At 38.9% G+C, this 23560-nt stretch overlaps 1 protein-coding gene across 2 annotated transcripts in view; it reads left to right on the top strand.

Moving 5' to 3' along the window:
- The first annotated feature begins 12778 nt into the window (after positions 1-12778).
- Positions 12779-23560, top strand: part of Kifap3 (kinesin associated protein 3) — a 142014-nt gene continuing 131232 nt past the window's right edge. Inside the window, exon 1 of one of the 2 annotated variants that reach the window (XM_087906341.1) lies at positions 12779-12915. In XM_087906341.1, coding sequence (XP_087762467.1) covers positions 12836-12915 — 80 coding nt within the window. In that variant the 5' untranslated portion in view covers positions 12779-12835. The remainder of the gene's footprint in view (positions 12916-23560) is intronic. The other variant, XM_087906340.1, reaches the window with a different exon arrangement.

The following is a 23560-nucleotide window of genomic DNA, read 5'->3' as shown; positions in this document are numbered from 1 at the left end:
TTACCTTGGCTTATTTCTAGCCAGCTTTTCTTAACTAACTATTCCATCTACCTTTTGCTTCTGTACTTTTATCTTTTTCTATTTCTGTATATCTTTTCTATACTTCTTATTCTGTGTCTGGCTGTGTGGTTTGGTGGCTGTTCCTTGGTGTCCTCTTCTCCTCCTTTTCCCACTGTTCTCTCTCTCTCCTCTCTCTCTCTCTCTCTCTCTCTCTCTCTCTCTCTCTCTCTCTCTTTCTCTTTTCCTTTCTCCTCCTGTTTAATTCTTTCTGCCTGGCAGCCCCGCCTATCCCTCTCCTGCATACCTATTATCCATTCAGCTCTTTATTAAATCAATCAGGTGTTTTAGACAGGCAGAGTTTTAGACACAGCTTCACAGAGTTAAACAAATGCAACATAAAAGAATACAACACGGGTTGGAGAGATGGCTCAGTGGTTAAGAGCACTGGTTGTTCTTCCAGGGCTTCTGAGTTCAATTCCCAGCAACCACATGGTGGCTCACAACCATCTGTAATGAGATCTGGCGCCCTCTTCTGGTGTGCGGGCATATATGGAGGTAGAATGTTGTATATATAATAAATAAATAAATAAATAAATAAATAAATAAATAAATAAATAAATAAATCTTTTTAAAAAAAGAATACAACACATCTTCGCATCATTAAACAAATATTCCAGAGCATAAGAGAATGTAACACATCTTTAATATTCCACAAGAATATGGATCAGGCATGGTCAGATGCATTCACTCATGTTTGTCTTTAGGTGCTAGCTATGAGAACTTGGAAATCTGCACAAACATGCATACACATAGACACAAACACACATGCAGATGTGCACACATTAGCATATTAAAAGACACAAATAACTGTATGATAAACCCACAGACACTATCATAGTAAGTGAAGAAATTCTAAAAGGATTTCTGGAAAAACAACAAGGATGTCCACTTTAATCATTCCTATTCAAGATAATATTAGGAGACTTATCCAGAGCAATTAGGTAAGAAAAATAATTAGACAGCATACAGTCACAAAAGATGTCAAATAGATCATGTATGTTTTATTTTTTTTCAAGGCAAGGATTCTCTGTGTAGTCCTGGCTGTCCTAGGACTCAATCTATAGACCAGATGGTTTCAGAGATCTGCCTACTCTAGAGTGCTAGGATTAAAGGCATGTACCATCACTGCCAGGCTCATCAAAGTATTTTGGATTACAGATTATATCTTATATGTAGAAAAGCCTAAAGACTTCACACACAAAAGTAGAGACAATTATTTAAAGCTCACATTCAAATAAAAAATTTAAAAATTGAGGAAGTCTCATTGAGGGGAATACAATCTGCCTGGGACTTTCTTCATCAAGGAAACCAGGTGGCTGCTCAAATCCCAGCAGTCAATGTCAGCTGTGTTTGTAAATTCCTGGTATGATGACATAGCCTTTGCTTAGTTTTCCAATCAAGATACTCCAGCTGTCATCACTGGATAGTGTGAGCATTGCTTTGATGATGTTTTGGTATCTATCTGCTATTTCTACAACCTGTTCTTCGCTATTTATTCTTTTCCTTTGTTTACTATATAATTGATAAACTGGCTCAAACCTGGAAATATGGATATCCAAGATTAATCTGTGGACTACGCAAAGGAAGTATAAAGGATAGACTGTTACTGGCTCACATGATAGAATAGAACCCTATGGTTTGTAACAACATGGATTAGATTGGAGGACATCATGTTAAGGGAAATAAAGAACAGAAAAACAAATGCCTTGTTTATTCATAGAAGCAAAATAAAGAAATAAAACTTCATAGGTCCTAAGAGTAAACTAAAATTCACTAGAACTAGGGGGAGTAGGTTGAGGGAAGCATGTGGACAGAGTCAACAGTGGATATCAGAGTTAGAATGGAATAGGTTTTAATTTTCTATAGTATCACAGGCTAACTATTGTCTAAAATAGCCAATTATACATTTAAAAATAACTAGAGTGAAGAGGTTAAAGGTTCCCATTACATATAAATGAGACTATCTGAAAATTTAATCATTATACATTGTATGTGTCTATTAAGTTATACTATTGAATAAGAGTACAAATGTCAAACATAAGAAGAAAATTTAAAAATAAGACAAATATAATAAGTACTAACTAAAAGTGGCTTTTAGACCTAAAGCAAAGAAAAACTGGCCTACAATTCACAATCCCAGAGAACTAGACAACAAAGAGGACCCTATGAGAGGCATACATGGATCTAATCTACATGGGAAGTGGAAAAAGACAAGATCTCCTGAATAAATTGAAAGCATGTGGATCATGTGAGAGGGTAGAAGGGGAAGGGAAAGAATGGGAGGGGAGAGGAGAAAAATATATAGCTCTGATATGGGATTCCCTTCTGTATGCTATGATTACCATTAATGAATAAAGACGACTGGCTTGATCTGATAGGGTAGAACAGAGCTAGGCAGGGAAAACTAAACTGAATGTTTGGAGAAAGGAAGCTGAGTCGGAGAGAAGCCATGTAACCATACCAGACACAGATGCCAGAACTTTACTTGGTAAGCCACAGCCTCATGGCAATACACAGTTAAAAGGATATGGGTTAAATAAAGATGTAAAAGTTAGCTAATAAGAAGTTAGAGCTAATGGGCTAAGCAGTAAATTAATTAATACAGTTTCTGTGTGGTTATTTTGGGTCTGAGCTGCCAAGTGGCCAGAATGACCAAGTGGCCTCCTTACTACAATTTGGTGCACCAACAAGGTTGATTAAATCCATGTCAAACCTGAGAAAGCTTAAAAAGAAATTATAGACACTAAAAAACAAAGTTTAGCTGCATTTTTTTTCCAATGGGCTTTGCTTGCTGGCAGCATGCAGCAGCTCCTTTAAGAAAGATTTTCCTGGCTGAGAAGTTCTATCCAGAGAGGTGAGTGGGTGCTCACCTGGGCTCTCTGTCCCAGAAGAGAGCACAGCCCCTCCCCCCTCAGCTTCTGTGGCAGGGTCTTCGGTGTTCCACGGGACCCCTCCCTGCCCCCACTGCTGCCGCCCTTTTGTCTCCTGGGTCCTGGAAATACCAACTATCCCTGCTGCAGTGCTGAGGAGTTCTATCCAGAGAGTGCTGAGGAGTTCTATCCAGAGAGTGCTGAGGAGTTTCATCCAGAGAGGAAGAGATGGGCAGGCACCAATGCAAGAATTCCTCCAACAACCTGAAAGGCAACATGACATCTCCAGAATCCAGGGATCATGAAACTAGAAATTGAACACCCTACTCCAGAAGAAATAGAAGAAATTGACTCTAAGCAGATCTTTATGAAAATAATAGAGGAACTTAAACAGGAGGTGAAAATCTGCCATAAAGAAATGGAAGATGAGTATAACAAAAAGATTGAGGAAATGAGTAAAGAAATGGAAGAGAAATATACCAAAAGGTTTGAAGAAATGAGTAAATCCGTAAATGAAATTCTGGGAAACCAAGAAAAAACAATCAAACAGGTAATGGAAACAGTTCAAGATTTGAAAACTGAAATGAAGTCAATGAAGAAATCACAAGCCAAGGGCCATCTGGCTATGGAAGATCTAGGTAAATGAACAGAGACTTCAGAAACAAGCATAACCAACAGAATACAAGAGATAGAAGAAAGAATTTCAGACTCTGAGGACACCATAGAGAAATTAAATGCTCTGACCAAAGAAAACAACAAATCCAACAAATTCTCATCACAAAACATTCAGGAAATCTGGGACAGAATAAAAAAACCAAATCTAAGAATAATAGGGGTAGAAGAAGGAGAAAAATTGCAGATCAAAAGTCCAGAAAATTTATTCAACAAAATTATAGAAGAAAACTTCCCCAACCTAAAGAACGATATCCCTATGAAGGTTCAAGAAGCATACAGAACACCGAATAGACTGGATCAAAAAAAAAAAATCCCCTCGCCATATAATAATCAAAACACAAAACATTCAGATTAAAGAGAGAATATTAAGAGCTGCAAAGGAAAAAGATCAAGTAACATATAAAGGTAAACCTATCAAACTTACACCAGACTTCTCTATGGAAACCATGAAAGCCAGAAGGTCCTGGATAGAGGTACTGCAGAAACTAAAAGACCATGGATGCAAGCCCAGACTACTTTACCAAGCCAAGCTATCGTTCACTATCAACGGAGAAAACAAAATATTCCAGGATAAAAACAAATTTAAACAATACGTAGCTACAAATCCAGCCTTACAGAAAGTATTAGAAGGCAAATCAAACCCAAGGAATCCAAGATTCCTAACACTGCCTACAATAACTCAGACATCTAGCAACCCTTCACAAGCAGAACTCAAAGAAGGGAAAAACATACACTCCACTACCCCCTCCAAAAAAAAATAACCGGAGTCAACAACCACTGGCCATTAATATCACTTATTATCAATGGATTCAATTCACCTATAAAAAGGCATAGACTTGGAGATTGGATACGAAAACAGGATCCAACATTCTGCTGTTTACAAGAAACACACCTCAACCACAAAGACAGACATCTACTCAGAGTAAAGGGCTGGAAAAAGGTTTTCCAAGCAAACGGACCGAAGAAACAAGCAGGTGTGGCCATTCTAATATCTAACAAAATTGACTTCAAACTAAAATCAATCAGAAGAGATAGAGATGGACATTTCATACTCATAATAGGAACAATTCATCAGGAGGAAGTCTCAATCCTGAATATCTATGCCCCTAATATAAAGGCACCCACTTATGTAAAAGAAACACTTCTAGAACTCAAGGCAGTCATCAAACCACACACACTAATAGTGGGAAACTTCAATACACCTCTCTCAACAATGGACAGATCAAACAGACAGAAATCCAACAGAGAAATAAGAGAATTGTTGGAGGTATTGAATCAAATGGACTTAACAGATAGCTATAGAACATTCCACCCAAATAGGAAAGAATATACCTTCTTCTCTGCAGCCCATGGAACCTTTTCAAAAATTGACCACATACTTGGTAATGAAGCAAACTTCCACAGATACAAAATAATATTACTAACCATCTGTGTCTTGTCAGATCACCATGGATTAAAGTTAGAATTCAACAACAATGCTACTCCCAGGAAGCCAACAAACTCATGGAAGTTGAACTGTCAACTACTAAATCACCCCTGGGTCAAGGAAGAAATAAAGAAAGAAATTAAAGTCTTCCTTGAATTTAATGAAAATAAAGACACAACATACTCAAACCTATGGGACACTATGAAAGCAGTGCTAAGAGGAAAGTTCATAGCACTAAGTGCCCAATTAAAGAAAACGGAGAAAGCACACATTGGAGACTTAACAGCACACTTGAAAGTTCTAGAAAAAAAAGAAGCTGATTCACCCAGGAGGAGTAGAAGACTTGGAATAATCAAACTGAGGGCTGAAATCAACAAAATAGAAACACAGAAAACAATCCAAAGAATCAAGGAAACAAAAAGCTAGTTCTTGGAGAAAATCAACAAGATAGACAAACCCCTATCAAAACTAATCAAATGGCAGAGAGAGAACATGCAAATTAAGAAGATCAGAAATGAAAAGGGGGACATAACTACAGACACAGAGGAAATTCAGAAAATCATCAGATCTTACTACGAAAGTTTATATGCCACAAAGTTGGAAAATGTAAAAGAAATGAACATTTTTTTTAGATAAGTACCATATACAAAAGTTGAACCAAGACCAGGTGAAAAATCTAAATAGACCTGTTAGTCGTGAAGAATTAGAAGCTGTTATCAAAAATCTCCCTACCAAAAAAAGCCCAGGATCAGATGGTTTCAATGCAGAATTCTACCAGAACTTCCAGGAAGAGCTAATACCTATACTCCTTAATGTATTCCACAATATAGAAACAGAAGAGTCATTGCAAAACTCCTTTTATGAAGCTACAGTTACCCTGATACCAAAACCACGCAAAGACACAACCAAGATAGAAAATTACAGGCCAATCTCACTCATGAACATCAACGCAAAAATTCTCAATAAAATACTGACAAACCGAATCCAAGAACACATTAGAAAAATTATCCATTATGATCAAGTAGGCTTCATCCCAGAGATGCAGGGCTGGTTCAACATACGCAAATCTATCAATGTAATCCATCATATAAATAAACTGAAAGAAAAAAAAACCATATGATCATTTCATTGGATGCTGAAAAAGCATTTGAAAAAATTCAACACCGTTTATGATAAAGGTGTTGGAGAGACTGGGGATACAAGGATCATACCTAAATATAGTAAAAGCTATTTACAGCAAGCCGACAGCTAACATCAAATTAAATGGAGAGAAACTCAAAGCCTTTCCACTAAAATCAGGAACACGACAAGGTTGTCCACTCTCTCCATACCTCTTCAATATAGTGCTTGAAGTTCTAGCAATAGCAATAAGACAACATAAGGAGATCAAGGGGATTCGAATTGGAAAGGATGAAGTTAAACTTTCGTTATTTGCTGACAATATGATAGTGTACATAAGCGACCCCAAAAACTCTACCAAAGAACTCCTACAGCTGATAAACACCTTTAGTAATGTGGCAGGATACAAGATCAACTTCAAAAAAATCAGTTGCCCTCCTATACACAAAGGATAAAGAAGCAGAGAGAGAAATCAGAGAAACATCACCTTTCATGATAACCACAAATAGCATAAAATATCTTGGGGTAACTCTAACCAAGGAAGTGAAAGACCTATTTGACAAGAACCTTAAGTCTTTGAAGAAAGAAATTGAGGAGGATACCAGAAAATGGAAAGACCTTCCCTGCTCTTGAATTGGGAGAATCAACATAGTAAAAATGGCAATTCTACCAAAAGCAATCTATAGATTCAATGCAATCCCCATCAAAATCCCATCAAACTTCTTCACAGACCTTGAGAGAACAATAATCAAGTTTATATGGCAAAACAAAAAAACCCAGGATAGCCAAAACAATCCTATACAATAAAGGAACTTCTGGAGGCATTACCATCCCTGACTTCAAACTCTATTACAGAGCTACAGTATTGAAAACAGCTTGGTATTGGCATAACAACAGAGAAGTCGACCTATGGAATCGAATAGAAGACCTGGATATTAACCCACAAACCTATGAACACCTAATTTTCGACAAGGGAGATAAAGGTATACAATGGAAGAAGGAAAGCATCTTTAACAAATGGTGCTGGCATAACTGGATGTCAACCTGTAGAAGAAGGAAAGTAGATCCATATCTATCACCATGCACAAAAATCAAGTCCAAATGGATTAAAAACATCAACATTAATATGTCCACTTTTAACCTGATAGAAGAGAAAGTGGGAAGTAGTCTACAAGATATAGGCACAGGAGGCCACTTCCTAAGTAGAACCCCAGTAGCACAGACAATAAGAGAATCAATGAATAAATGGGACCTACTGAAACTGAGAAGCTTCTGTAAAGCAAAGAACACTGTCAGTAAGACAAAAAGGCTACCTTCGGACTGGGAAAAGATCTTCACAAACCCCTCATCAGACAAAGGTCTGATCTCCAAAATCTATAAAGAATTCAAGAAACTAGACACTAAAACTCTAATTAACCCAATTAAAAAAAATGAGGTACTGGACTGAACAGAGAATTCACAACAGATGAGCTTCGAATGGCCAGAAGACACTTAAGGTCATGCTCAACCTCCTTAATGATCAGGGAAATGCAAATCAAAACAACTTTGAGATACCATCTTACACCTGTCAGAATAGCTAAACTCAAAAACACCAATGATAGCCTATGCTGGAGAGGATGTGGAGTGAGGGGAACACTCATCCATTGTTGGTGGGAATGCAAACTTGTACAGCCACTGTGGAAATCAGTGTGGCGGTTTCTCAGGAAACTGGGAGTCAACCTCCCTCAGGACCCAGCAATTCCACTCTTGGGAATATACCCAAGAGATGCCCTATCATACTACAAAAGTATTTGTTCAACTATGTTCATAGCAGCACTATATGTAATAGCCAGAACCTGGAAACAACCTAGGTGCCCCTCAATAGAAGAATGGTTAAGAAAGGTGTGGAACATATACACATTAGAGTTTTACTCAGCGGTAAAAAACAATGACATCTTGAATTTTGCATGTAAATGGATGGAAATAGATAACGCTTTACTGAGTGAGGTAACCCAGACCCAAAAAGAGGAATATGGTCTGTACTCACTCATAAGTGGTTTCTAACCATAGTTAAGGGTCTTTGAGTCTATAATTTGTGATCCTAGAGAAGCTGAATAAGAAGGTGAACCTGAAGAAAATCATATAGTTATCCTCCTGGATATTAGAAGTAGACAAGATTGCCAGGCAAACTTGGGTGCATGTGGGGTGGGGGGTGGAAGTACGGGGAGATGGTTAGGGAGAGGGGAGAGGGGGAGGATTGGGGCTGGATTGGGGGAATGAGATGGGGGGAGGGAGGAAGGATGGTTATGGGAGCAGGGAAGTTTATATCTCAACTAAGGGAACCATTTTAGGGTATACAAGAGACTTGATTCTGGAGGGGTTCCCAGGCCCAAGGAGAGGTCCCCAGATTGTACTCTGGGCAGCAGAGGAGAGGGTGCCTGATCTGGCCTTGGCCCATAACCATACTGATGAATATTTTGCATATCACCACAGAACCTTCATATGGCGATGGATGGAGATAGAGACAGAGACACATATTGGAACACTGGACTTAACTCCCTAGGCCCAAATGAGAAGCAGAGGGAGGGAGATCGTGAGCAAGGAAAGCAAAATCGGAGGGGGCCTTCATCTGAGGATGGATGAAGATAGAGACGGAGACCCACATTGGAGCACTGGAAGTCAGGACCGCAAAGGGTGCGTTCACCCACTGATACAGGGGACTGATTGAATGAGAGCTCACCAAGGCCAGCTGGACTGGGACTGAATGAGCATTAGATCAAACCGGACTCTCTGAATGTGGTTGACATGGGGGCTGACTGAGCCCCCAAGGTCCAAATGAAGACTGAGAAGCCATTGACAATGGCACTGGGTCTTGTTTCGTCTGCATGGACTGGCTTTTTGGGATCCTGGCTTGTTTGGATGCTCACCTTCCTGGACCTGGAGGGATGGGGAAGGAACTTGGATTTCCCACAGGGTAGGAAACCCTGACTGCTCTGGGGAATGGTGAGGGAGGAGGAGAGGGAGTGGGGGGAGTGGGAGGGTATTGGGAGCAGGGGAGGAAGTGGAAAGAGTGTTTTCAGATACTTGAATAAACAAGTCTAACGAAAAAAAAATTCAAAAAAAAAAGAAAAGAAAGATTTTCCTGATTCAGTGGTACCAGGTGAAAAAAGCTGTGCTGTTTTGAAATGGCTGCAGCTTCCTGGGCCGTGCTGCCAGTATGAACTCTGATGAGGTCCGGCGCCAATGCATTTAAATGGGGTTTGTGAGCAGACTGCTATAACTTGCTTAATGGCAATATAAACCTGCTATGTGCCTGAAAATGGGACAATGTACATGATTCTCAGAGGCAACTAACAGCTCTGCCATGCTGGGCTGGGCAGAGCAAGCAGGCAGGGTCATATTTGTCCTAGTAATGCCGCAGTTTAAGTTTTTAAGATGCACATAGCATCTTAATAAGCAGTCTTGTTCAGAAAATAATTATAAATACACAATAAAGAAAAATTCAGATGGAAAAGACATCTAAATGGGTCACAGTGTTGGAAAAATGTACATAGACTTGGCAGAGAGAAGAAAAAGAGTTGGACACAGACAGTCATAGATTAAAAGGAGTAAAGAAAAATAAGCCACATAAAGATGGAAAATTCACAGAGAGTCTGGATTACGTATACTATTGTGTTTTCTTTGAATTTTTTGACTGCGGAGAGACATTTGATTCTGGAGATTGCTAAGCTAAACCAATGTATATATTATATAGATGTAAGGAAATACTCATCTGTTTTAGCAAAAATGTGGTTGCCATAGGCCACTGTAACATGAGGGGCCGGCTTGTTGGGGTATCTGTTCCCACCTGATACCCCACAGTTGGTGAGTCCCAGAGAAAATCAATCAAACAAAGATCTCTATAAGTTATAAAGCTGATTGGCCCATTAGGTCAGGCTACTTATTAGCTCTTATAACTTTTGTTACCCCATTATCCTTATCTACGTTAGCCACACGGCTCAGTACCTTTCTCAGCTGGGCAGGTTACATCCTGCCTCTTCGATGGTCTGATATACAGAGAACCTACCTGTCTCAAAAAGTAAAAGTAAAAATATAAGAAATAGAGGTTAAAGTAAAGCCACACAAAGATGGAAAATATACAGAGAATCTTGATACTGTATGTTATTATGCTCTCCTTGAATTGTTTGAATGCTGAGGAAGGAGCAACAGCTGCTAAAAGACTTTTGTTTATAAATGCCGCTGAACTAACCCAAGATAGGTATTTTGATAATGTCTTGGCTTCAAAATTGAAGTCAAAAGGTATGTTACTTTGGAGAAGAGATTTTGCTTTTGTTTCTACAGAAAATGAGAGGTTGTGGATTCATTCTGAGTTAAGAAAAATTCAGTATGATCAAGGAAGGCCACCTGAGAAATCTCTGACAGGAACAGATGGCCCAGATATCTGAGTTCTACATCCAGAACAGATTCAAGACTGCTGCCTGAGATGATCAAGACTCACAGGATACTCCAGTCAGGACTTGATTATAACTCTAAATTTTCTTTAGGTCCCCATAAGATCATCAGTGCCCCCAACCAGCAGGAAGTAGCCTGAAATACTACGCCCACATTCCCAACAAATGGACTATGGGTATTTTCCTTTGTTTAAAAAAAAAAGAGGGAAATGGTGTGGGAGAATTGTCTGTATTCTGTCAATCATATTTTAATAAAACGCTGATTGACTAGGCGGGAAAGCCAGACAGGAAGTAGGAGTGGAGCAAAGAGACTGGGAGTATTCTGGAAGCAGAAACTCCCTCCACGATTCCTGTACAGACCACCGAAGAGGCAACATGTAAGCTGTCACACTGAGAAAGGTACTGAGCCCGTGTGACTAACATAGATCAGAATAATGGGTTAAGATAAGTCATAAGAACTAATAAGTAGCCTGACCTAATGGGACAATCAGCTTTATAACTTATAGAGATCTCTGTGTGATTGATCTCTCTTTGGGATTTGCCAGCTGTAGGATACCAGGCGGGATAGAAATCCCAACAAGCCGGCCCTCATGTTACAAAGAAGCTAGAGCTAATGGGCCAAGCATTGATTTAATTAATACAGTTTCTGTGTGGTTATTTTGGGTCTGAGCTGCTGAGTGACCAAAATGACCAAGCAGCCTCCTTACTACATAGCTCAATAAAAACAATTTTAAAAAATTTAGAAATAATCTATGCTAGTACAAAGCATGACTAAATAAAAAATGATGTATTAAAATAGAAATTTAAAAGAAAAAAATCACGCAAATGAAGAAAATGTGAAAAGAATTTAGAGGACAATGACAGCTAGTAAAGAAAGACAACGATTACAGATTGGAAATAATCTTTCCGAAGTGTAGTTATTTCTATAACATGTATTCTGCCTATCACAGAAGGGAAGGAGGAGAGAGGGAGGGATCAAGTTAAAATCTTAGAGTCAAATTAAAGATGACAAGATTTTGGCTTCGCGGTAAGGTGTGATGATGTTACTCAATGGAAAATAATTTATGTTAATCCTGGAAATATGTGCTAGCTGGAATGAGTTGGCAGTTCTTGTTCTGTTCTTAATGATCCAGAGGTTACATCACAAGCATTTGTGTTACAGCAGTAACTTTTTTTTATAGAGGTGATGAGGGAATCTCTTTGATGACTATACCCTCTTCAAGTCATTCTAGAACTGTGCACCAGCTGTCATATATTTTCACCTTTAAATTCTTTCTAATACTGTTACTAAAGCTTTAGAGGAAACTCCTGGAAGCTAATATGTTCATAGCTTGAATTTTCTCCAAGTGGTCAGAATAATCTTTGACTACTGCTTTACCTATTACTTTAGCTCTGAAGCATGCGTGGAATATGTAATATACACCAACAAAAATGTGGTAAGATTGCATTCACTGAATATCTAACTCAGATGATATTTTGTGAGATTATGGAATTGGAAGCCACAAAGCGACAAGAGATGGTATGCTAGCTTTCATGAGAATATAATTAATAGGTTAAAACATTCAGTAGAAAGGCCAAGGGGAAAAAAACAACACATAAAATCAAGATGTAGATGTATGGAAAATATGACTTAGATAGCAGAAATACTGAGTACTTGTATTACATTTAAATATACTCAAGTCAGAAACTATGCCTATCCATATTTGTATATCCAAGTCAAATGAAACACCGGCTTAAAAATTTTGGGAAAATTAGTAAGTCAGCTGATAATAGGCTAAGTTCAGATCTTCTCTTCATCATCTCAAGTACATATCTCCAAAAGAATATACAAGAGTAGCAGTAGCTTACTGTCTTGTAACTTCTACTTGAACATATAATCCACATATATAAAATTGCAAGAACAGATGTGTGTGATTAAACTCATATTGACTGTGTATATAAGATACGACATTCATGTGACTGTGTGTCTTCAAGCATCATCAAGTTCACACAGCACACAGCTGTTAAAGGATTAATCACACTGTAAGTGAAAAACATAGAGATTCAAGATTCCTTATCCTTAAGGGCCATTTCCCTTCCTATTCTGACTCTTGGAGGCATCCAGTGATGTCATAATTGCTTCCTATGTCATACTGGTTGTCAATAGAGGTTGCCACCATCAAGAATAAGATGAATTGTAAAGGCTCCTTTTAATTTAAATCTCCTTTGTATTAAGATGTGTATCATGAACACAAACTAATTTGAAAAGTAAGAAGATGACTGCTTTAATATCCAGTGGATGTGGACTCTTTGGACCACAGTGGCCATTTGATGATGTCCCAAAGGCAGTCACAAGGTAAGAAAAACTATAAAAAGCTTACTGAAGCAAATCAGGACGGAAATTTTAAACAATTTATTTGAACTATTTTTAAATGTAATTGCTACACCTCTGTTTTCAGTTGCTATTTATATAAGTTCAGAATAATGAAGGCAGCTCTAATAAATCTTAGCCTACCACATTCCCATATTAAAATTCATGGTTCCTCATGCCTGTAGGACATTTCTAAATGCCACAATCCTCTGTACTAGGTTCCTCATAGTGATAATCCTGCTGGCTTTTCTGACCTGACTTTTTGTTGGCTCTTTCACTCAGACCTAGTTTTCTATCTCAAACTACTTCTTGCTACCTAGACCCCATGTGAATCTCACACTTTTGCCCCTCCCTGTACTCTTGTCTTTCCTGGAACATTCCTGATATATGTTCTGCTAAACATTTTTTTTTTATTTTTGGGGAATGGATACTTTAAATCATTTTTTGGGGGTACTTTAAACCCAGTTCTGAATCCAGAAGTCAGGTTCTTAACCATTACACATTGTTAATATTTTCTAAGTCATGAAAATGGCTCATCTCTTCCCCCAAGCACATTGTAATACTTTAGAGTAGTGATTCTCAACCTTTCTAATGCTGCAGCACTTCAATACAGTTTCTTGTGTTGTTTGATCTCCGACTATGAAATTATGTTGTTACTTCTTACTTGTAATTTTGCTACTGTTATGAATAGTAATGTAAATATCTGATATGCAAGATCTCTGATGAGACCACGGTGAAAATGTTGTTTGACTCCCAAAGGGGTCGAGACCCACAGGTTAAGAACAGCAGATCTAGGGGATTGGAATAAGAGGGAAATGCAAAACTAATATAACATATAAGACCAGCAGATAGTTGATTAGGAAAAAGCACTTGCAGCCAAGTCTGATGATATGAGTTCAAACCCAAGGACCCACATAATAAAAGCGAAAGAATAAACTCCTGCAAATTGTCCTCTAATTTATACACACACAAGTGCATGCGCACGCACACATGCACACACACACACACAAACAATAAATAAATAGATAGATAAAATTAATAAATATGTTCAATTCCAAAGGAATCATGGTAGCTCTTCTTATCTGTAGAATTCTTTAATATGTTATGTCTAAGTATTGATTTGTTTCTTTACCTTCCCTGGGATTTCTGACTTAACTCAGGACAGTTTATAGTTCTTACATGTTTGCTTGTCCCTGTTCTGTCTTTTATTTTATTCTGATAGCCACATAAAATACTTAGAGATTCTATGTTGTTCCTATCTTTCTGTTACAGAAATATATTCTTTGAAAACTTCACACATAAATATAATGCATCTTGATTACTCTTGTTCCTCTGCCCTCTATCCTGCCCTCTTCCCCAACTCCTCCCTGCAAGGTCCTCTCCCACATTCATGTCTTTTTGTTTCATCTTGTGACACACTGAGGTTAGCCAGGACTGTCTGTATGACCATGGGTGTGGAATTATCCCGTTGAGCCTGATTGGCTGACCAATAGCACACAATTCAACCTCCAGCATTCATCAACAGCCAATAATTTCCCCAAAATGATAAAAGTTCATGACTTTCCCTCTCCATGATTAGCTGTTTATGGACCCAGTCTTGAGCAGGCCCAATGCAGGCAACCACAGCTGTTATGAGCTCATGATTGCAATATTATTCCTATTTTAATCTTCAAAAAAATCATTCCCTCACTTCTGTACAGAATTCAAAAGAACATTTTGTTTATGTGTACATGGTGTATGTATCTTCTCATGTTACTGGGTGAATATGTGCCTGCCTAGCATGTGCAGTATATGATACACACACACACATACACACATATATACATATACATATACATATACATATATGTATGTCTATACCCACTCCACTCCCAGTGCTGTGATAGATGTGTATGTTTGACTATAACATGGACATTGGGGACCCAAACTCAGGATCTCAGGCTTACATGGCAAGCGTTTGACTGATTCACCCTACTCTCACCCCACTAACCGTTTAATTCAAAGATGACTTCCTCAAGTGTGTATAACATATTATTATTGATCCATGTGTTTTGGCTCACTATTTTAAATCAATCCGTTAAAGGGTAGTATTTACATTGTAATGTGATGTGGGATTCGCCTCTGTATGCTGTAAATACCATTGGTTAGTAAAGAAGCTGTTTGGGGCCTATGATAGGATAGAACAGATCTAGGTGTGGGGGGGAACTAAACTGAATGCTGGGGAAAAGGAGGCGGAATAAGGGAGAAGCCATGTAGCCCTGCCGGATGCAGACACCGAAACTTTACCCGGTAAGGCACAGTCTCATGCTGATACACAGATTAATGGAGATGAGTTAGTGTAGGATATGAGTTAGCCAGAAATACGCTTAAGTTATTAGCCAAAAAGTATTGCAAATAATAGGATTTCTGTGTGATTATTTCCGAACTGAGCAGCTGGAAACAAACAAGCAGCCTCCTATAACAGTGAAAGTGGTTTGCTACACAGTTTGATAAACGTGTTTGAATGAGTAGCCATTGCCTCAAAGCTTCCAGCAGATTATCTGCAGTCTACCTGCCCTTAGCATGTGTCCCATCAAACCACTTGTCTTATTTTCTATCACAATAGGGCAGCTTTTCTACTTAAGAACTTCTTATGAAAGAAATAAGACATATACTTTTTTCATTTGAAATATTTATATTCTTGAGATTTTACTCTGATTTATACCAAACATTATCCCACTATTTGGATCAATTGATGAGTTGTTCATAGTTCTTTCATGAATACTTGTGTAGAATTTTCTAAACATACATTTCAGTTTTTTAATAAAAATACAGAAATAGAATTGTGAAATCCATACAGTGAGTATGTATTTAATTGCTGAAAGTGCCAAACTATTCTCAAAATGTTTACTGTTTTGCTCTCTCAACGGTGTGTATGAACTTCAGATGCTCCCCATTTTTATCAATGCATTCTACTATCTAACAAGTTAATATTATTATTGTGTATTGTAGAAGGCAAAAAAGATGTTCACACTCCATTTTCCAGAAACCTATAAACATGTTCCCTTATGAGAAAATTACTTAACAGATTTTATTTTATTTTTTTTTGTAATTTTATTAAATTATAAAAAGTTTCCATTTACGCCCCTCCTCCCAACGCCCTCCCACTCCCCCCCTCCCTCTCCTCCTCCCTCTTTGTCCCCTAGGGAAGTCAGGGTCTCCTGCCCTGTGGGAAGTCCAAGTTCCTCCCCCCTCACTCCAGGTCCAGGAAGGTGAGCATCCAAACAGACTGGATCCCAAAAATCCAGAATATGCAGAGGAAACCAGTCCCAGTGTCATTGTCAATGGCTTCTCGGAAAGACTGCAGGCCAGCCACATTCAGAAAATCCGGCCACATTCAGAGAATCTGGTTGGATCACATGCTCGTTCAGTCACGGTCCATCTGGCCTTGGTAAACTCTCATTAGATCCGACCCCTTGTATCAGTGGGTGATAGTATCCCTCGCAGTCCTTCGTCATTTTCTTCCTCCTTTTGCTCCTCGTTTGGATCTTGGGGGGCTCAGTTCGGTGCTCCAACGCGGGCCTCCATCTGTATCGTCATCCAACGCCAGATGAGGGATCTATGGTGATAAGCAAAATATTCATCAGTATGGTCACGGGCCAAGGCCGGTTCAGGCACCCCCTCCTCTGTCCAGAGAACAATCTGGGGATCTCTCCTTGGACCTGGGATCCCATATATAATCAAGTTTCCTGTAAACTCTAATATGACTCCCTTAGTTGAAATATATTCTTCCCTGATCCCACATTCATCCTTCCTCCCTTCCCCCCATACCGGTCAACCGAGCTTTCTCCATTCCTCCCCTACTCCCTTCTCTCTAACCCTCTCCCCTTCCATCAACCCTCCCCCCCCCCATGCACCCAAGGTTACCTGGGACTCTTGACTATTTCCTACCTCCTGGCGGATAGGTAAATAATCTTCATCAGGTTCGTCTTCTTATTTAGCTTCTCTAGGATCACGAATAATAGGCTCAAAGACCTTTAATTATGGTTAGAATCCACTTATGAGTGAATACATACCGTGTTCCTCTTTTTGGGTCTGGCTTACCTCACTCAGTAAAGCGTTTTCTATGTCCATCCATTTGCATGCAAAATTCAAGATGTCATTATTTTTTATCGCTGAGTAAAACTCTAATGTGTATATGTTCCACACCTTTTTTAACCATTCTTCTATTGAGGGGCACCTAGGCTGTTTCCAGGTTCTGGCTATTACAAATAGTGCTGCTATGAACATAGTTGAACAAACGCTTTTGTAGTATGTTTGGGCATCTCTAGGGTATATTCCCAAGAGAGGAATTGCTGGGTCCTGAGGGAGGTTGACTCCCAGTTTCCTGAGAAACCTCCACACTGATTTCCAAAGTGGCTGCACAAGTTTGCATTCCCACCAACAATGGATGAGTGTTCCCCTCATTCCACATCCCCTCCAGCATAGGTTATCATTGGTGTTTTTAACTTTAGCTATTCTGACAGGTGTAAGATGGTATCTCAAAGTGGTTTTGATTTGCATTTCCCTGATCGCTAAGGAGGTTGAGCATGACCTTAAGTGTCTTCTGGCCATTCGAAGTTCATCTGTTGTGAATTCTCTGTTCAGATCAGTACCCCATTTTTTAATTGGGTTAATTAGAGTTTTATTGTCTAGTTTCTTGAGTTCTTTGTATATTCTGGAGATCAGACCTTTGTCTGATGAGGGGTTGGTGAAGATCTTCTCCCAGTCAGAAGGCAGCCTTTTTGTCTTACTGACAGTGTCCTTTGCTTTACAGAAGCTTCTCAGTTTCAGTAGGTCCCATTTATTCATTGTTTCTCTTATTGTCTGTGCTGCTGGGGTCCTACTTAGGAAGTGGCCTCCTGTGCCTATATCTTGTAGACTACTTCCCACTTTCTCTTCTATCAGGTTAAAAGTGGACAGATTGATGTTGATGTCTTTAATCCATTTGGACTTGAGTTTTGTGCAAGGTGATAGATATGGATCTATTTTCATTCTTCTACAGGTTGACATCCAGTTATGCCAGCACCATTTGTTAAAGACGCTTTCCTTCTTCCATTGTATACCTTTAGCTCCCTTGTCAAAAATTAGGTGTTCGTAGGTTTGAGGGTTAGTATCTGGGTCTTCTATTCGATTCCATAGGTCGACTTCTCTGTTCTTATGCCAATACCAAGCTGTTTTCAATACTGTAGCTCTGTAATAGAGTTTGAAGTCAGGGATAGTAATGCCTCCAGAAGTTCCTTTATTGTATAAGATTGTTTTGGCTATCCTGGGTTTTTTGTTTTTCCATATAAACTTAATTATTGTTCTCTCAAGGTCTGTGAAGAAGTTTGATGGGATTTTGATGGGGATTGCATTGAATCTGTAGATTGCTTTTGGTAGAATTGCCATTTTTACTATGTTGATTCTCCCAATCCAAGAGCAGGGGAGGTCTTTCCATTTTCTGGTATCCTCCTCAATTTCTCTTTTCAAAGGCTTAAAGTTCTTGTCAAATAGGTCTTTCACATCCTTGGTTAGAGTAACCCCAAGATATTTTATGGTGTTTGTGGCTATCGTGAAAGGTGATGTTTCTCTGATTTCCCTCTCCGTTTCTTTATCCTTTGTGTATAGGAGTGCCACTGATTTTTTGGAGTTGATCTTGTATCCTGCCACGTTACTAAAGGTGTTTATCAGCTGTAGGAGTTCTTTGGTAGAGTTTTTGGGGTCGCTTATGTACACTATCATATCGTCTGCAAATAACGAAAGTTTCACTTCATCCTTTCCAATTCGAATCCCCTTGATCCCCTTATGTTGTCTTATTGCTATTGCTAGAACTTCAAGCACTATATTGAAGAGGTATGGAGAGAGTGGACAGCCTTGTCGTGTTCCTGATTTTAGTGGAAAGGCTTTGAGTTTCTCTCCATTCAATCTGATGTTAGCTGTCGGCTTGCTGTATATTGCTTTTATTATATTTAGGTATGATCCTTGTATCCCCAGTCTCTCCAACACCTTTATCATAAAAGGGTGTTGAATTTTGTCAAACGCTTTTTCAGCATCCAATGAAATGATCATATGATTTTTTTCTTTCCGTTTATTTATATGATGGATTACATTGATAGATTTGCGTATGTTGAACCAGCCCTGCATCTCTGGGATGAAGCCTACTTGATCATAATGTATGATTTTTCTAATGTGTTCTTGGATTCGGTTTGCCAGTATTTTATTGAGAATTTTCGCATCGATGTTCATGAGTGAGATTGGCCTGTAATTCTCTTTCTTGGTTGTGTCTTTGTGTGGTTTTGGTATTAGGGTGACTGTAGCTTCATAAAAGGAGTTTGGCAGTGACTTTTCTTTTTCTATATTGTGGAATACATTAAGGAGTATAGGTATTAGCTCTTCCTGGAAGTTCTGGTAGAATTCTGCATTGAAACCATCTGGTCCTGGGCTTTTTTTGGTAGGGAGATTTTTGATAACAGCTTCTAGTTCTTCACGACTAACAGGTCTATTTAGATTGTTCACCTGGTCTTGGTTCAACTTTGGTATATGGTACTTATCTAAAAAAATGTCCATTTCTTTTACATTTTCCAACTTTGTGGCATATAAACTTTCGTAGTAAGATCTAATGATTCTCTGAATTTCCTCTGTGTCTGTGGTTATGTCCCCCTTTTCATTTCTGATCCTATTAATTTGCAAGTTCTCTCTCTGCCGTTTGATTAGTTTGGATAGGGGTTTGTCAATCTTGTTAATTTTCTCCAAGAACCAGCTTTTTGCTTCATTGATTCTTTGAATTGTTTTCTGTGTTTCTATTTTGTTGATTTCAGCCCTCAGTTTGATTATTTCCAGTCTTCTACTCCTCCTGGGTAAATCAGCTTCTTTTTTTTCTAGAGCTTTCAAGTGTGTTGTTAAGTCTCCAATGTGTGCTTTCTCTGTTTTCTTTAGGTGGGCACTTAGTGCTATGAACTTTCCTCTTAGCACTGCTTTCATTGTGTCCCATAGGTTTGAATACATTGTGTCTTTGTTTTCATTATATTCAAGGAAGACTTTAATTTCTTTCTTTATTTCTTCCTTGACCCAGGGGTGATTTAGTAGTTGACTGTTCAACTTCCATGAGTTTGTTGGCTTCATGGGGGTACCATTGTTGTTGAATTCTAATTTTAATCCATGGTGATCTGACAAGACACAGGTGGTCACTAATATTTTTTTGTATCTGTGGAAGTTTGCTTTGTTACCAAGTATGTGGTCAATTTTCGAGAAGGTTCCATGAGCTGCAGAGAAGAAGGTATACTCTTTCCTATTTGGGTGGAGTGTTCTATAGATGTCTGTTAAGTCCATTTGATTCAGTACCTCCAGTAAATCTCTTATTTCTCTGTTAGGTTTCTGTCTGATTGACCTGTCCATTGGTGAGAGAGGAGTGTTGAAGTCTCCTACTATTAGTGTGTGTGGTTTGATGACTGCCTTGAGTTCTAGAAGAGTTTCTTTTACATATGTGGGTGCCTTTATATTAGGGGCATAGATATTCAAGATTGAGACTTCTTCCTGATGAATTGTTCCTGTTATGAGTATGAAATGTCCATCTCCATCTCTTCTGATTGATTTTAGTTTGAAGTCGATTTTGTTAGATATTAGAATGGCCACACCCGCTTGTTTCTTAGGTCCATTTGCTTGGAAAACCTTTTCCCAACCCTTTACTCTGAGTAGGTGTCTGTCTTTGTGGTTGAGGTGTGTTTCTTGTAGACAGCAGAATGTTGGATCCTGTTTTCGTATCCAATCTCTAAGTCTGTGCCTCTTTATAGGTGAGTTGAGACCATTGATATTAAGTGATATTAATGACCAGTGATCGATGACTCCGGTCATTTTTTTGGGTAGTAGCGTGTATGTGTTTTCCTTCTTTGAGTTGTGCTTGTGGAGGGTCGCTAAATGTCTGAGTTAATGTAGGCAGTGTTGGGAATGTTGGATTCCTTGGGTTGTGATTTTCCTTCTAGTATTCTCTGTAAGGCTGGATTAGTAGCTACGTATTGTTTAAATTTGTTTTTATCCTGGAATATTTTGTTTTCTCCGTTGATAGTGAACAATAGCTTGGCTGGGTAAAGTAGTCTGGGTTTGCATCCATTGTCTCTTAGTTTCTGCAGTACCTCTATCCAGGACCTTCTGGCTTTCATGGTTTCCATAGAGAAGTCTGGTGTAAGTCTGATAGGTTTACCTTTATAAGTTACTTGACCTTTTTCCTTTGCAGCTTTCAATATCCTTTCTTTAGTCTGAATGCTTTGTGTTTTGATTACTATATGACGAGGGGATGTTTTTTTCTGATCCAGTCTATTCGGTGTTCTGTATGCTTCTTGAACCTTCATAGGAATATCGTTCTTTAGGATGGGAAAGTTTTCTTCTATAATTTTGTTGAGTATATTTTCTGGACCTTTGAAATGCAATTCTTCTCCTTCTTCTACTCCTATTATTCTTAGATTTGGTTTTTTTATTGTGTCCCACAGTTCCTGAATGTTTTGTGATGAGAATTTGTTGGATTTGCTGTTTTCTTTGGACAGAGTGTTTAATTTCTCTATGGTGTCCTCAGAGTCTGAGATTCTTTCTTCTATCTCTTGTATTCTATTGGTTAAGCTTGTTTCTGAAGTCTCTGTTCGTTTACCCAGATTTTCCATAGCCAGCCGGCCCTCGGTTTGTGATTTCTTCATTGACTCCATTTCAGTTTTCAAATCTTGAACTGTTTCTATTACCTGTTTGATTGTTTTTTCTTGGTTTCCCAGAATTTCATTTACGGATTTACTCATTTCTTCAAACTTTTTGGTATATTTCTCTTCCATTTCTTTACTCATTTCCTCAATTTTTTTGTTATACTTATCTTCCATTTCTTTACGGCAGATTTTCACCTCCTGTTTAATTTCCTCTATTATTTTCATAAAGAAGCGCTTAGAGTCAATTTCTTCTATTTCTTCTGGCGTAGGGTGTTCAATTCTTCTAGTTTCGAGCTCCCTGGATTCTGGCGGTGTCATGTTGCCTTTCAGGTTGTTGGAGGAATTCTTGCATTGGCGCCTGCCCATTTCTTCCACTCTGGATGAAACTCCTCAGCACTTTCTGGATAGAACTCCTCAGCACTCTCTGGGTAGGACTTCACAGCACTCTCTGGATAGAGCTCCTCAGCCCTCTCTGGGAAGAACTGCTCAGCAGGGCAACAGGGCTAGCTGGTCTTCCCAGGACTCAGGAGACAAAGGGCCCGCAGCAGTGGGGGGAGGGGAGGGGTCCCTTGGAACTCCAAAGACCCTGCTGCAGATGCTGGGGGGGGGGGGGCTGTGCTCTCTTCCTGGGCAGTGGTGAGCACCCACTCACCTCTCTGGGAAGAACTGCTCAGCAGGGCAACAGGGCTAGCTGGTCTTCCCAGGACTCAGGAGACAAAGGGCCCGCAGCAGTGGGGGGAGGGGAGGGGTCCCTTGGAACACCGAAGACCCTGCCGCAGAAGCTGAGGCGGGGAGGGCTGTGCTCCCTTCCCAGACAGGCAGGCAGGCTGCCCAGGCTAGCACCCACTCACCTCTCTCCTTAACAGATTTTATTAAAATAAAAAACCTGCCTTCACTTCATGGAGAGCTTGTCTTAGAGCTTCCACATGGGTTCATGTAAGTTCTTATATGGATAAAATATTTCCTGGCTGTGGGAGATACATGTGATGAGGGAAGGATCAGCAAGAAAGTAGGATGAGAAAAGTTTGGGGTAGTATTTCTAGCTTTGAGACAGAAGGGGCCACGGCAGAGGAGTATGAAGAAATGGCATCTGGAAGATGGGGAAGGTGGAGACATGGGCAGCCTATCAGAGCTTTCAGAGAGGAACGCATCTTTTGATGGCATCTTGGCTTTAGCCTAGTAGGACTCATTGGATGCTCTGACCTGTGGAACTGTAAGCTAATACATGTGTGTTTCAAGCTACAAGGTTTAGGTACTTCCCTACTGAACAGTACTACTAACAGTGTATGGCACATTTTACTATGGATTAAATTTCTGTGACTAGGGAAATTCAGCCATCATGTGTCTATGCTGCTTTGTACGAAAGTATTTGTAGGAATTTTTTGCTTATTTTAGTTTATGCTTTCATTGTTGAGTTGTTAAATGTAATAGTTAAATCATTGTTCTTAATTATTTATGAAAAATTATTTCTTTCCATCTTTGACTGACCTTTTCATTTTTAATGTTTTTTCAGAGGGAAGTTTTAAATTTTGTTACCATTAAGTCAAATTTACATTTTTATTTTATAATTATTTATATATTATGTAAGAAACTGTCCCAAGCCATAATGTTCAAATATTTTTCTATATTTTTCTTCAAGAAGGTTTCTTTTTATAGATACTAGTCTTGTAGCTATGGCCTCGATAGCTAATCTTTATATATGCTATAAAGAGAAAAATGAAATCCACTTAACTAATGAGGCATATATATATATATATATATATATATATATATTCACCTGAGTCATTAGTTCTCCTGATAATTAAATTATTCCAAATTGTCCACTTCCCCTATTTCAGAGCCTCGTTTGTCTTTGTGTGTCTCCATACTTTCACACGTAAAAAAGTGCCAGTTTTGTATTTCATATTTTACCTTTCCTGTCACAAACTGACAGCTGAGCTTTTCTA

This window comes from Myodes glareolus, chromosome 5, assembly GCF_982192425.1.
Source record: "Myodes glareolus chromosome 5, mMyoGla1.1, whole genome shotgun sequence".
NCBI lineage: Eukaryota > Metazoa > Chordata > Mammalia > Rodentia > Cricetidae > Myodes > Myodes glareolus.
The sequence above is the reverse complement of the archived record's forward strand: the minus strand, read 5'-3'. Positions and strand labels throughout refer to the sequence as shown.